Below are 15,702 nucleotides of genomic sequence, written 5' to 3'. Positions count from 1 at the left end.
TGGGTACCCTGTGCTTCATCTAATGAGCATCCACTTCTGTATTTGTCAGGCACTGGCAGAGCCTCTCAGGAGACAGCTCTATCAGCCTCCTGTCAGCAAGCTCCTGTTGGCATCTGCAATAGTGTCTGGGTTTGGTGATGGTTTATGGGATGGATCCCCAGGTGGAGCAGATTCTGGATGGCCATTTTTTCAGTCTCTGCTTCGAACTTTGTCTCTGTAACTCCTTCCATGGGTATTTTGTTCCTCCTTCTAAAAAAGATTGAAAGAATTTGGATGACTTTTGATGGAGTCTACTGTTTTCAGTTCACAGAAAAGCTTCATGCTATTGCCTGTTCTCAAATGTGCCATGTCAATATTGTGTGACGGTGATCGGAAAGAAGGATGCTTGGAAGAGTGTGGGCTTTGACGTAAAGAGCATAGTCTAGAGTGTTTCAGAATAGGGGTGCTTTAAACAGGATGAGTAAATTAATAAAAAAGGCATTCCCTACCTCCAATATGACATCACGAAAGAAAAGGTTGGCAGTGGAGATTAATGCACTTTGACGTGGACAGCTGAAGGCCTGACACTCCACTGTGATGGTTTTGATAACTTCACATGTTTATGCTAATAAGTCCAATATCCCAAAGGCTTTCACTTCCTCTGCTATAATTTCCCTTCGGATGAGGAATGCTGCAGACATCTGGACTGGTTATGACCATTTAGTTCAAATAGTCCTACTGGGTGATAGGAGAAAGCAGTAAACTTCCCACCAGCTTTTCAATAATGTCAAAAACAAGCATCTTAATCCATACTGTACAGCAATTAGCTTTAATGTACAGCTTGCAGCACACAGTAGGATAAGTAGTGTGGATGGACAGTCTATGAGGCTTGAAGCAGGAGAAAGGGCTTAACCCTGTTCACATTCTGTCAGCTACCAGCTTGTAGTTTAACATCTTCTGTATCTTAATCTCTTTCAGGGTGAGTGAATTTTAGAATGATATGCGTTCCACCCAGGCAGCTACACAATCAGCACTGCCTGGTGCTTTTGTTTGCATTCTCTTTCATTTTCTTTTGGAATCTTCCTTTCCCTCTCCATGGTGTGACTCGCCTCAAACTTTTCATAGGGTTAAACTGTTCTAAGGGCTTCTCACAGCTACCCAGCCAGCTAAGCTGCAAAACTTCTTCCAGGCCTGTTCCTTGGCAGCCAGATACTTCTCTATTCCACAGCCAAAAATGATATATCTCCTCTGCTTCTGCTGTTAGCCAGGAATGTGGGCTGACCTTACGCTACATGCCTTGCATTCTCAATGTTCTGGGCCTTGTTCCTGATCAAATGGCTCTTTGGGACTTTTGTTTGCTCTTCTGCACAAAGCTAAAGGAAGAAAGCAGTCACTTTTGCCTGCTATTCTAGTTGTTGGCTGCCATCTCTGATGACTTTTCCCTTACCAACTTCCCAGCTAGTTGCTTAGTAAATGTTTTGACTCCAGAGGGTTCAATACTGGAAACAAGAGAGTTTTACTCATTAAATAATTTACAATGAGTCTACTTTTCTCAGTTGTTCCTAACAGGTTTATAGCTTCCTTATCAACCAATGTCTAATTCAGCTTGCTTTGCTAGCTGTAAAAGTTTATGCTACCATTAACTTTTAAACATTTATACTTTATAGGATATCACTGAATTTTATAAACAGTGCTATAAATTAGTATCCACTAGCAGTTTTGAAAGCCCATGGAATGCTTTAGAGAGACATAGATAGAACTGAATTATCCCTTTTTAAATTCTCCAAACATTCCTTGGAGATAGCTACTTTCTGACAGTAAGCTGAGGCTAGTTGGCATTAACTCACATTTTGTACTTGGATGGGGAGCAGGCTTTCTATTCAGGCTGGACTGTGGCATGTTATGTAGCCTAGATTAGCCTTGAACTCATTAGCTCTTGCCTCAGCCTCGGAAATGTAGGTATTTTAAGTCAAACCACCATGCATGGCTCTATTTGATCTAGTTTAACATTAAATATTTAGTGAGTTTAAAAAAATGATTTCTATGTTATTGTTTAACTCCTATCACCTAAGAGCATACTGTCTTAGTGTCAGTAGGATCCTGTTTAAAAGTTTAAGAAAAGGTCCGTGGGCCTTCATAGTACATGAGTTAGCAACATTTTAAGCAGTTGCTCCTCACTTTCCCTTTCTTAGATGGGCCACCATTGGTTGAGAGAACTGTGTGACTTGAGTTGTTTGTTGTTCATGTGTTTTTCTGCAGGCATGCTGTGATGTTCCTGCTGCCCTGCTCAGAAATCACTCATGTACTTTCACTACAAATGTCTGGTCTGGATGGAACATTCACTAGGCCTTTTGGTACTTGTGTGAGAGAGATGAAAATCAGTAATTCCATCGTTTTTCTACCAAAGGATTATATAAAAAATTATATATTAGAAAATAACTAATTTCTTCAAAATGCTCTGATAACTCTGAAACTCTGATTAATATTTACATATAATTAATTCATTTTCAGAAAAAAAAAAGATTCTATCATTTGCCCTAGTTGGTGGAACTTTTTGGTTGAGTGGAAAAGTCCAGCCAAATTCTGGCCCAAATTAGGCAAATTTTATATTCTAATTGATTTTAATGCTGGGACCAGCGAAATGGTTCTTTATTTAAATAAGCTAAACCTTTCAAATGAATCATAAAGGTAACACAGCACATGGCCCGTGCCAAGTTGTCATTTTCATTAAGTGTGAGATTGCACCTGAAGGACAGCTTAATTTGCAGCTGCTAAAAATATTTCAACAGAGTGGTACTGTTACAAGTGGCAGGTGGTGCCGAACGTGAATTTTGCAAGAACCGCCATCTGTGGGATGAGATACAGAAGAATGTCAAGGGGGTGGTGAAGGAGATAAAGACGAAGAGAAAACAGTGTTGTATGTACCCAGGATTTATTGCCATTAAGGAGACTAAAAATTCCATGCTTCACATAACAGCACTGGCCCAAGATTAATAAATAAGATTATTTATTTAGCTCCTACCATGTGCCCAGAGCATTGCAAAAGGTACCACAGTATCTGTAAAGACAAAGTCCCTTTGCCAGAGGCATGCCTTTTAAGCTACCTAAATGAAAGAATGTTTTCCAATTATGTTTACCCTTCATGGTATTTATATTGAAGCTTTATGCTGGTGAGATCCACGCCCTTTGATCTTGTTGGAATGGATCTTGCCATCTTCGTTTGATGTTTAGGTTTCAATGCACATTATCACCAACTTCCTGCCCCACATTCCAAGAAATTAGTCCGAAGTGTGTGAGGTGGCTCATTTCCTTGAACCTTATCACCCGGGATTTGGCAAACTTCACAGAGTAAAGAACATTTCAACATGAAAGTAGGCAGTGAAGCTCTAGCTTTACATTGTCAAGAGTTCTTTTTATTTATGTTTGTTAGTTTCAATGGATTTGGTGGAGCAATGAAATAAGAATTTCTATCTAAGAAGTGGAGATCAACATTTTCCTTTTGGCTCTAGTAGTTTACAGGACACAGACTCAAAAAGAAAGCCAACTAGATAGATTTTGTTTGTTTGTTTGTTTCGCTTTTGTGCCCCCTTCTACAAGTAGCTGGACAGAGTGGTAGCTTTCTTTTTGAATGCTAGGAGATATCTCAGGCTCCTAAGGAGAGTTCACAAAGTGGTCAAGGTGGCCCATTGGAAGGGTCTGGTAAGCTTTTTCCTTGGAGGATTTGGTGGTGAGGCAAGTTACTGGACTGCTTGCTGATCCTCAGGACAGTGGGAATCTCTAGCTTGTAACAAATGTGTTGTTTTTAGCTCACAGAACACAGGGACATGTTTTGGGTTATTTTATTCTAACTGATGAAATCTAATTTAAAAAAATGATAAACAGAAAATTATTTTTACTTCATTAATTATTTAATGCAGAGGGATAAGATCAAAGAAGAAAAGCTTTTCCTAGCTTCAAAGGACATTCACAGACTTTCAGAGAACGTTTTGAAAAATCATCATTACACAATAACTTTTCAAAGTAGTTTCAGTCAAAGAAGCATGTCTAATCACTTTTATACCCAGAAACCTAAACTTTCCTGAGTCTATAATGAATTTCTCCCATTGAAATAACTTAAGCAAACTATGTCAAACAGAAAGGAAACTGTTTGTAGTGGCACCTACTCTTAGGATATGCAAAAGAGGCAGAGACAGACATATCATGAGTTCAAGGCCAGCTTGGTTGTAACCTTTGGCTCATCAAAATGGATCTACAAGTAAAGGTTAAGCTGTTAAGCTGACAAGCAAGGTCCATGGGACCCTGTCATGGTTAAACATAAGAACCAAGTTCTACAAATTGTATGGCATGGGTGATTATTCTCACACATATATAGACAGGCAGGTGAAGTAAACAGATACAAATGTAATTAAACAAAGAGAGGGAATTTTATTCTTTTAATTCACTTTAATTTATTTATAGACTCACTCATCCATTCACCAAATCATTTGGTTTTTAATTATACATTGTTTTCTATACAGTACTCAACCACAAAGAAAACAAATAGGAACAACTAAAAAGGAGAAGCAAAACAAGTATTAAAAATAGAGTTTTATATATTCCAGCTGTGGTATATGCATCAGGTGTCAGAGAATGGGTTTGCATACTGTGTTGGCCACTGTTCTATTGCTGTGAAGAGACATCATAACTGTGGCAACTATCGTACAAGAAAGCATTTTCCCAGGACTTGCTTACAGTTTCAGAGGTTTATTCCATTGTCATCACTGCAGGAAGCATGGCAGCATGCAGGCAGATGCTGGGGCAATAGCTGAGAACTACATCCTGATCTGTAGACAGAGAAAGAGAGTCTGGACTTCCAACCCCAGTGAGGTATTTCCTCCAACAAGAGTACACCTCCTAATCCTTTTAATCCTTTCAAATGGTTCTACTCCCTGGTGACTAAGAATACAATTACATGAACCTCTGGGGGCCATTCTTATTCAAACCACCACGCATACTGAGAGGTGTAAGAAGGCACAATTTCAGAAGGTCAGGCAGAAAGCATAGAAAATACATTAACTGTGTATTCCAGGAGAAAAGAGACAAAGGCAGACGTCCTGGACAGAGATCTGGGGAAAATGCAGAAGCTGAGAGGAAACCCTCTTAAATTAAGAAACTAAACAGAGAGAGTTGCAAATACCAAATAAGTGCCTATGATGACTATAATAAAAAGAATTTTGTAGAAGATTGCCATGGTAAGAAATGGACAGGAGAAAATGTCATTTTATGTGAACAACACAGCTCGGAAAGTGACTGGTGGGGTGTGTTTTAGATAGTTAACAGGTTCGTTGAAGAAACACAGGAAGGAAGGCGTGATCCATTCTGTTGGACAGACATGTGGAGCTTAGGTTGTGGGCAACATTCATTCGCATTGTTTCTTTCCTACCTTAGGTACATTGTGAGTAATGTAACTGGCAGCTTTTTCCACCACTTGTTTCTTGTGGTAGATCACTTACAGTCTAAATTTTGACCACCTTCAGCTGTAATTATCAGTGTCTCAGTGTGACATTTGTCTATGTGTCATCTTTACTTACCATGACCACTCTGCCATATCTGTGGTGCCAGAAGTTTGCTGTATGGAATACACATTATTAGTGGATTTGCATTTATGCCTGTAGCATTGCACAGATGGCTAAAGGAAACAGGTTGTACCATAGAGCCGCTAGATTTGTGCCAAAACCACTTCTATATAGTAGTGAGAGCATGACTGCAGAAGCAGATGTAAGGCTGCTGCACAGTGAAGCAGTAGAGAAATGTTTGAGGGATTTAGGAGGCAGAGGGGACTTCTGCGGAAAGTGGAGACTATTTACGTAAAATGACTATTTATATAAAGACACCAGAGATGGTACTAACCAAAACGAGAAACGCAACAGCAAAGCAGCTTTGAAATGAAAATTTGAAAGGACCTTCCAGGCCAGATCCAGCAAGTCTGAAATGAAGGACTGAGGAGAACTTTTAAGCCAAACCATGGAGTGCTTAATTTGGATGTGAGAAGAAAGCAATGGGGATGTGTTCTGCTAACACTTTGAGAAAATAAATGTCCAAAGGGAAACAATTATATAAGCAGAATTTAGATCCCAGGGTAGTGGAGCATATAATCTTTGCAAGGCCAAGGGCCTCTCCTCCCAATGATGTCTGACTGGGCCATCTTCTGCTACATATGCAACTAGAGACACGAGCTCCATTCTTAAGATAAAGAACTCTAAAAGGAAACTAGAGGTCAAAGCAAAGGGTGGTTGAGGAGGGAAGATGGGAAAAGCCCGTGGAAAACCACCTCTGTAGCAACCACTTAGTTTCTTTCTACTTTAAATCACTTTTCCTTGAGATGTAGGATCTGTGTTAGTTACTTTTCTTATCACTCTAATAAAACTTCCAGCTAGAACAAGTCTAATTGCTCATAATATACTGGACACAGACCATTCAGTCAGGGAAGGCCTCTGTTTGGGTAGTGAAAATTGTTTTGAGATCATCTTAGAACCTGGGAGAAAGGGAACAGGAAATGAGGCTGGAGTAGAAATCTGAAGGTTACTCCCTAGCAGTCCATTTCATCCAGTTAGACCCAATATGCTGAAGGTTCCTTGGCATCTCAAAATGGCCTTACTAGTTGAGGACCAAGCGTGCAAACACATGAGCTCATGCTTAGCTCTTTATATTCCAACCACAACAAGGCCTAAGTTCTATTCTCATTTAGCCAGTATTCTTTGAGTCATTTTATCATCTCCATTTCAACTAACTTGATCTTCCTCTGGATAATTGTGTGTGTGTGTGTGTGTGTGTGTGTGTGTAAAAGAGTCTTAAATGCACTAAAGTGAGGTCTGTGAGATCATGTCCCTTCTCCACTCCATTTGGCCCTGTAAAATAACTCTTCTTCAGCCATGGGTTCAAGTCAGGAGTTTCTCAATTCTACATGGTTTCAATCATTACTCCATGCCTTTAACTTTCTACAAGTGAATGTAAGCCATCAAGTCTAAATTTAAATGATGATTCCATGTAGCCGTTTCTTCCTTCTCACTATCTCTTGCTCACCGAGGTTACTATTGCTTCTGTGCTTTGTCTGTGGCTGCTTCTCCTTCCTTCTTGCCTTACTGTGCCTTTTCTCTCCTCACTTCCACCCTCTTTCTTATTTTATTTTTTGATGCAATAAGAGTAGCAATTATTCTACATAGCAACATATAAATGTTATTGTGTTTGAAATGCATTATTGTTTTTTCTTCCCACGGCTGTGAGGATCTATTCATCCGTGAATAGAACTTCATCTTCTAAATCTAAACTTTCTGTCAACATCTCTGACCACACTTCCTTCTCTGTGGACGCAATGTTCTCTGTCGTTTCTGTCATCCTGTACTTGTTTGCCTTCTTTGTGAGACACCCTTTGTTTCTCACATCTTAACTTCTGAGAAAAAAGTAAGAACCATTTCTTTATTTTCTTTCTAAACTCTTGGTTTAGTGTTTTCTTGTACAACTTAAGAATTAGGATATTTTCCTACTTGATAATTGGTGTCAATATCATGAGGACAGGAAACATTTATCATAGTAGCCTAAGATCTTCTATAATCAAAATAAAGAGTAGATACATAGAAATTATTTAGTAAAATACAGATGGTAAGAGTTGCATGAAAATAAATTTATTTGAATATCAAGTTGACAACCGTCTAAAAATATAAAATGGCAAAATAATAAAAGATGCATTATAACTACAATGCTGTGTGTTCTTAAGTTGATGCTTGGTTATGGGAGGGTGCTCTACTTTCCTTCTCCAATAGATTAAGTTATATGTGGTCTTACAAGCACGGATTTCACTGAAGCTTTACATTCAAAATAAATTATTTTCTACAAGAAGGAATCTAACAAAAGGTAGTTAACTTCGGTGGCTTTAAATTCTTTGTTACTCCAGTATTTGTAGAAACATTGCATCAGTTAGAAGCTGACATTTGATCAACTTCTTCCGTTTCTCTAGGGTGAAAGCAGAGCCTTGCAATTTTCACCATTCCCTTGTATCTGCCTGAGAAGGTCATTTCCAGGCTTACTGTAAGAGTCCCTTTAGCACCATACCAGTGTTAATTACGTATGCATTGATATCACGCATTCATACCTAAAGTTTAAAATAATTTTAATAAGCTGTTTATGATAAAAAGATGTTAGAACCTTATTTTAAATACTTCAAATGAAGTAAAACCACTTTAAAGAATTAAGCACCTGAGTTCTGAAAGAAAAATTATTTGCCAAAGACCACACAAAAGTTACAAATGACTGAATAGACATTTTTTAGACTCAGAATTGTTCTATATTGTTTATTCACATGAGATTTAAATACACACACATGTGAACACATACACACATGCACACATTTTTGAGAGTTGAACCTCATCAGTATAGTGGTAACTCTTGGTCTATAACAGGAAGGCTAACTATGTCACATATCTGCTTGCCATTCATCATGGATATGGAGGCATATCATAGAATAGAATTTTATTCACTAAAGCAAGCTTATCAATAATTAATGCTAAAATGATTTATCATTTTAAGACTCTTTCAGACTTCTAGCACTAGGTGATTTTATTTATAAATTATGACTGCATTATTCTTGTTCAGGGAAATATTTCAGGTGTTCTACATTACTTACAGAGTGTGTATAATTAGCTGAAATAAATAGGTGTATATCTCCATAAAGCACAATGTGGAGCATATTATAGGAGAGCAAGATTTAAAAGATGTCTCCAGTATAGAACACATGATAATGGTGATCATTTAAGGGTTTAAATCAGGACTGTAGGACATGGATTTTAAATGGATAAAGCTAGTTTTATGGTTTGCTCAATTTCTTAGTATATAAACAATTACACAATTTTAGTTTATAGCATATACAGCCACACCAACCCAGTTATTGATAATAGTATTTTTAAGGAAGAACTCTGAAGATTTCTGATATACTTTCTGCTATTACTAGTAGATTCTACATCATTTGTCATTTTCCCTTTCTTTGCTTTCTTTACAAATAACCCTTGATTTTATCATATTTTCAGGTATGTGACTTTTGCAACCCATGCCTAGAACTCTGAAAAAAAATATCTTCTGCTGAAATCAATATAATTTATGATATAATTCATAATGAACTAGCATCAGGTCAAATGAGCCTGAAAAAGTGAGCTAAGCAAGGAAATATTACTTTCTTAACATGTCACAAAGGAGTCAGAAAGAAGTAAAAATGAATACTATGTCATACTATTATTCATTAAGTTGTAAATGAATGAATATGCTGTTTTTCTCAGATCCTAGATTCATCAGTGCCCATCTCATCCCAGAGAGTGACAACCCTGAAGATGACAAAGTATATTTTTTCTTCCGAGAAAATGCAATAGACGGAGAACACTCTGGAAAAGCCACTCATGCTAGAATAGGTCAGATATGCAAGGTGAGGAGGCATAAAAGAGTTTAATAACAGATATGTAAATGTTAAATAAATGATTGAAAATTATATCATAATTAATTGCTTTTTAAAAAGGCATAAGGTTAAGCTTGTATAATAAATGGGTTAATAGTTTACATGCAATCAGATAGAAAGGCTATGACACATTGAAAATGAAGAACGAGCAACTTCTTAGTTACAAAAAAATCACATTTAATAATAAAAAAATCAAAACTAAAAATAATGAAGATTGAACTTATGTGTCTGAAGTTAAGACACAGAAAATAAAGACATTGGCATTACTGTACACAGTTGCTTATGGAATGGCTTTTATTATCTTTCAGAATGACTTTGGAGGACACAGAAGTCTTGTGAATAAATGGACAACATTCCTAAAAGCACGCCTGATTTGCTCTGTGCCGGGCCCCAATGGCATTGACACGCATTTTGATGAATTGCGTAAGTGATTGATGTTTGATGTGTATTATATATATGTTAATCACTCATCAGAAGTATAAACTAATACATTTTGTTTTCAAACAGAGGATGTATTCCTAATGAACTCTAAAGATCCTAAAAATCCGATTGTCTATGGAGTGTTCACAACATCAAGGTAAATGGATTTTTATTCTTGTTTTAGGTAAATTGCACACTCTGTAGCTTCTTTTGTCATTTTGGCTTTTGAGTGTCTGTGAATACCTGCTGTGGACATGCACTGAGACTGATTTAATTAGGTCTTTGCTTTTAAAAATCATCACAGGGGTTGGGCTACTGAGAGGATCCTGGGGTAAAGCTGCTTGCTAACAAGGTTGACAACCAGACTTGGATGCCCAGAACCTACATGGTAAAAGAAGACAACTGACTCATACAAATTGACCTTTCAATTCTGCATGCACAGTGACAAACTATCTGGAGTTTTTAGAAGAAATATATACTTAGTGGTGTGGAAATTAGTAAGCACATGCAATGAGAGGTAGCAAAGTATTTGAAATAAAAATAATATCAACTCAATTCAGAAGGATTATCACTGACTATGACCATTTAAAATAATATTGAATCCACTAAGTACTGGAGGTAATTATGGCCATTTAAAGAGAAAGATTGATTGTAGAACCTAAATATGGTTTATTTATTAATGTTACATTATACATAACATTGACATCATTATTTAATAAACTTAACACTGGAAAAGAAGAAACCTATATTACTAAATCTGTTTGCTTGTCCTTATGCCATGTATTAATGAGCTTTGGTGTTAAACTAGACAAGTGCAGTAAAGATTATGGGAAGTGAGTGGCAAGTGCCACTCGATCTGGTTTTATGTTTCCTCACTTCCTACAGCAACAAAAACTTCTCAGGTTTTCAGTGTATGTGAGAATCATTAAGAATGTGATAAAACTTAATTTCTCTATTCTACAAATAACATATACAAATTTTCGCCACAAAATATAAATGAGAGAAATTTGTATTGTTTATTCAGGTAGAGTTTTGACACTATAAACAGGCTAAGAAAGAAATTAGGGAACCAACACCCTTCTCAATAGTCAGAAATAATATAAAATACCTTGGCATGACTCTAACTAAGGAGGTGAAAGATCTGTATGATAAGAACTTCAAGATTCTGAAGAAAGAAATTAAAGAAGATCTCAGAAGATGGAATGATCTCCCATGCTCATGGATTGGCAGGATCAATATAGTAAAAATGGCTATCTTGCCAAAAGCTATCTACAGATTCAATGGAATCCCCATCAAAATTCCAACTCAATTCTTCAACGAATTAGAAAGAGCAATCTGCAAATTCATCTGGAATAACAAAAAACCTAGGATAGCAAAAACTCTTCTCAAGGATAAAAGAACCTCTGGAGGAATCACCATGCCTGACCTAAAGCTTTACTACAGAGCAATTGTGATAAAAACTGTGTGGTACTGGTATAGTGACAGACAAGTAGACCAATGGAATAGAATTGAAGACCCAGAAATGAACCCACACACCTATGGTCACTTGATCTTTGACAAGGGAGCTAAAACCATCCAGTGCAAAAAGACAGCATTTTCAGCAAATGGTGCTGGCACAACTGACAATTATCATGTAGAAGATTGCGAATTGATCCATTCCTATCTCCTTGTACTAAGGTCAAATCTAAGTGGATTAAGGAACTCCACATAAAACCAGAGACAGTGAAACTTATAGAGGAGAAAGTGGGGAAAAGCCTCGATGATATGGGCACAGGGGAAAAATTGCTGAATAGAACAGCAATGGCTTGTGCTGTAAGATTGAGGTTTGACAAATGGGACCTCATAAAATTGCAAAGCTTCTGTAAGGAAAAAAGCACCGTCAATAAAACAAAAAGGCCACCAACAGATTGGGAAAGGATTTTTACTTATCCTAAATCAGATAGGGGACTAATATCTAATATATATAAAGAACTCAAGAAGGTGGACTCCAGAAAATCAAATAACCCTATTAAATAATGTGGCTCAGAGCTAAACAAAGAATTCTCACCTGAGGAATACTGAGTGGCTGAGAAGCACCTGAAAAAATGTTCAGCATCCTTAATCATCAAGGAAATGCAAATCAAAACAACCCTGAGATTCCACCTCACACCAGTCAGAGTGGCTAAGATCAAAAATTTAAGTGACAGCACATGCTGGCGAAGATGTGGGGAAAGAGGAACATTCCTCCATTGTTGGTGGGATTGCAAGCTTGTACAACCACTCTGGAAATCAGTCTGGTGGTTCCTCAGAAAATTGGACATAGTACTACCGGAGGATCCCGCAATACCTCTCCTGGGCATATATCCAGAAGGTGTTCCAACCGGTAAGAAGGACACATGCTCCACTATGTTCATAGCAGCCTTATTTATAATAACCAGAAGCTGGAAAGAACCCAGATGCCCCTCAACAGAGGAATGGATACAGAAAATGTGTTACATTTACACAATGGAGTACTACTCAGCTATTAAAAGGAATGAATTTATGAAATTCCTAGGCAAATGGAATGACCTGGAGGGCATCATCCTGAGTGAGGTAACCCAATCACAAAAGAACTCATATGATATGTGCTCACTGATAAGTGGATATTAGCCCAGAGACTTAGAATACCCAAGATATAAGATACAATTTGTAAAACACATGAAACTCAAGAAGAACGAAGACCAAAGTGTGGACACTTTGCCCCTTCTTAGAGTTGGGAACAAAACACCCATGGAAGGAGTTACAGAGACAAAGTTTGGAGCTGAGAGGAAAGGATGGGCCATCTAGAGACTGCCATACCTGGGGATCCATCCCATAATCAGGCTCCAAACGCTGACACCATTGCATACACTAACAGGATTTTGTTGAAAGGACCCTGATATAGCTCTCTCTTGTGAGGCTATTCTTGGGCCTAGCAAACACAGAAGTGGATGCTCACAGTTAGCTATTGGATGGATCACAGGACCCCCAATGGAGGAGCTAGAGAAAGTACCCAAGGAGCTAAAGGGGTCTGCAACACTATAGGTGGAACAACAATATGAACTAACCAGTGCCCCCCGGAGCTTGTGTCTCTAGCTGCATATGTATCAGAAGATGGCCTAGTTGGCCATCAGTGGAAAGAGAGGCCCATTGGTCTTGCAAACTTTATATGCCTAAGTACAGGGGAATGCCAGGGCCAAGAAGTGGGAGGGGGGAGGAGAGTGGGGGGAGGGCATGGGGGACTTTTGGGATAGCATTGGAAATGTAAATGAAGAAAATACCTAAAAAAAAAAAAAATGAGCTGGATCTACAAATCTGAATCTCTAACCAGTTCATGGTTAATTCTCATGCTAGTGTTTAGGGACTAACATGTTCCTTACCACAGTTTAAATGGTGAAATAATTCCTTCTCTCTTTTCGATGAGATAGGTTATTAGTGACAAATGTCTCTAAATTATATGCATCAAACCTTTAGAGCTACCTGATTCATCAGTAGATGACAAATATGTAGCAATAAAAAGGCGCTTTTGCAATCAACTTGCACTGAAAGAGGGTGTATCAATGTGTGTTAACTTATAATGTACTCTATCATGAAAATAATTGTGGTTAGTACTCAGCCAAGTACTCAGAAAACATGAGTGACGGAGCACAATAAACATCAGCTTCAGTCTTGCGTTTTTGTCTAATGATCAGTTTTATAGTCATGCTTCCTGTGTGGCATGATTTATGTGTGATCTCAATAAGACTTATAGGTGACGACCATAAGGCTTGTGAATGCATGCATCCGTTTTTATATAATGCATTATATAAGCTGTGTTTTGTAAACAAAATAAAAGGAAAATAGTTTCATTTCAATGACAAAATTAAAGTTATTTCAATTTCCTGTTTTTGATTTAGGGAATGATAGGAATAGCTGCCCAAATTCTCCAATTTGATCATGGTATAACATCTATGATCTTACATCTATGCTCAGCGTTGAATAGACATAATGTTTAATTCCTTGTTGATTTCAGATATCCAGCTCTGTTACTTAAGCTTGTATCTCAGTTTGGGAGTTTAAGATATTACAATATGACCTACTGTGTGTCGTTATACATTCCATTCGCGCATCAGTTTTAGCTTTTAAAATGACTTCTTAAAAGGTCTTGATACTATGATGATTCTCTTTCTTCAGTAATGATTCTTGAGGGTTAAACAGTTTTTAGTTTTTATTTCTTCATGACATCAAAACTAAATATTCATCCAGAGGTGATCATCCATATATATCTTTCCTATTCATCTTTAATAGTTTATATTTGATATGAATGTATATATGTATATATAGATGGAATACCAAATATTACTTCACACACTTTGGACAAATTATCACTGATTCCGTTACCCATTGATGTAATACATCTATGACATCAAACTAAGCCCAAGCAATATTTGTGATTGCCGATGTTATGTTTGATTTGTGCATTAAGATCATAATAACTAAGTGTAAGCCACCACATTGCCACTGACTATATGTAAAAACCAGTTTCTACTCTCTTCTAGCAACATCTTTAAGGGATCTGCTGTGTGTATGTACAGCATGAGTGATGTAAGAAGGGTGTTCCTTGGTCCATATGCTCACAGAGATGGTCCCAACTATCAGTGGGTGCCTTACCAAGGAAGAGTCCCTTATCCACGGCCAGGAACTGTAAGTAGCCTTGATAATGAATATATGGAATGAATATGGTTTTTCAAGAAAACAAATAATTGAAGCTATAAACATTAACACAATATAGAACAAATTGTTCATGACTTTAATAGAACCAAGACTAGGATTCTATGAAGTTCCCTAAAATTCTCTATGCAAAGCCATGTTCATTACACATGCCAGTATTTAAATTATTTGATTGTGATTCAATGTTTGTTTGTTTGGTTTGCTTTGGTTTTGTTTTTTTTAGTAAAGCCTGAATAACAAGTCTATGCACTTTCGTTTCTGAGCAGAGACTGAGGAAATGCTTGTTAGAGCACTGAATCTGACAGGAGGTGTTTGGGCTGTCTGTCTCTGAGGGTCAGAATGCTGCGTATTCTGATGACATAATAGGTTTTGCTTAGAAAACCAGTATTAAAACCAACATCATCGTTCCATGGGTTTGGAATGAATCTGCAACATTATCATCCCAATGAATCTGTGTCAAAAGAAATGTAGAAACTCATACACCAAAATGTTATTTTTAAAAATATAAAAACAGAGATATGATAGAAATACAGGGCAGTCAGCCTAAGAACCAAGTCAGGAGTAACATTTTTTTTTTCTGAAGGTTGAGAGAAGAGAAAAGGTCTATTTCAGATGGCATTTTACAGTCTATCATTAAGGGAAGCCACAACAGGGACTTGAAGCCAATGATATGGGAGAAAATTTCTCAATGGGTAGCATCCTAGCTTCTGCTAAACCAGTTACCTTATCCCACGCAGGAGCTCCTGACTATAACAACATTGCCCACAGTGAGCTGAGCCCTCCTCCATCAGCTATCAGTCATGAAAATGCCTCTGAGATATGTCCATCAACTAGTCTGATCCAGCCAAACCCAACTGACAGGCTCTCAGATAACTCTAAGTCTAGCTCAAGGAGGGAACCAAGTTTGGAACTTTTCTCTCGTGTCTTTTTGAGGCTTAATGGCTCTCCCACCACATTGCATTACTGAATTCTGCTATTCAGTATGTCCTTTTGGCCATCACAACCCTCAGTTATTCAAACACTAAGAATTCTTTGACTTTTTTTTCGGTGGATGTGATTAAGACTTATACATAACGTTTTACCCCAGTACTCAAGAGGTTCATCCCCAGACACAGTAG

General features: G+C 37.5%; 1 protein-coding gene across 1 annotated transcript in view; it reads left to right on the top strand.

The window, feature by feature from the left end:
- Sema3a (semaphorin 3A) overlaps window positions 1-15,702 on the top strand; it is a 502,602-nt gene that overhangs the window by 444,131 nt on the left and 42,769 nt on the right. The window contains exons 10-13 of the mRNA XM_021162357.2: window positions 9,285-9,427; window positions 9,766-9,880; window positions 9,965-10,034; window positions 14,413-14,557. Of these exons, the coding sequence (XP_021018016.1) occupies window positions 9,285-9,427; window positions 9,766-9,880; window positions 9,965-10,034; window positions 14,413-14,557 (473 nt within the window). The remainder of the gene's footprint in view (window positions 1-9,284; window positions 9,428-9,765; window positions 9,881-9,964; window positions 10,035-14,412; window positions 14,558-15,702) is intronic.

This window comes from Mus caroli, unplaced genomic scaffold (assembly GCF_978045245.1).
Source record: "Mus caroli unplaced genomic scaffold, Mus_caroli_1 scaffold_4, whole genome shotgun sequence".
In the NCBI taxonomy this organism is placed as follows: domain Eukaryota; kingdom Metazoa; phylum Chordata; class Mammalia; order Rodentia; family Muridae; genus Mus; species Mus caroli.
The sequence above is the reverse complement of the archived record's forward strand: the minus strand, read 5'-3'. Positions and strand labels throughout refer to the sequence as shown.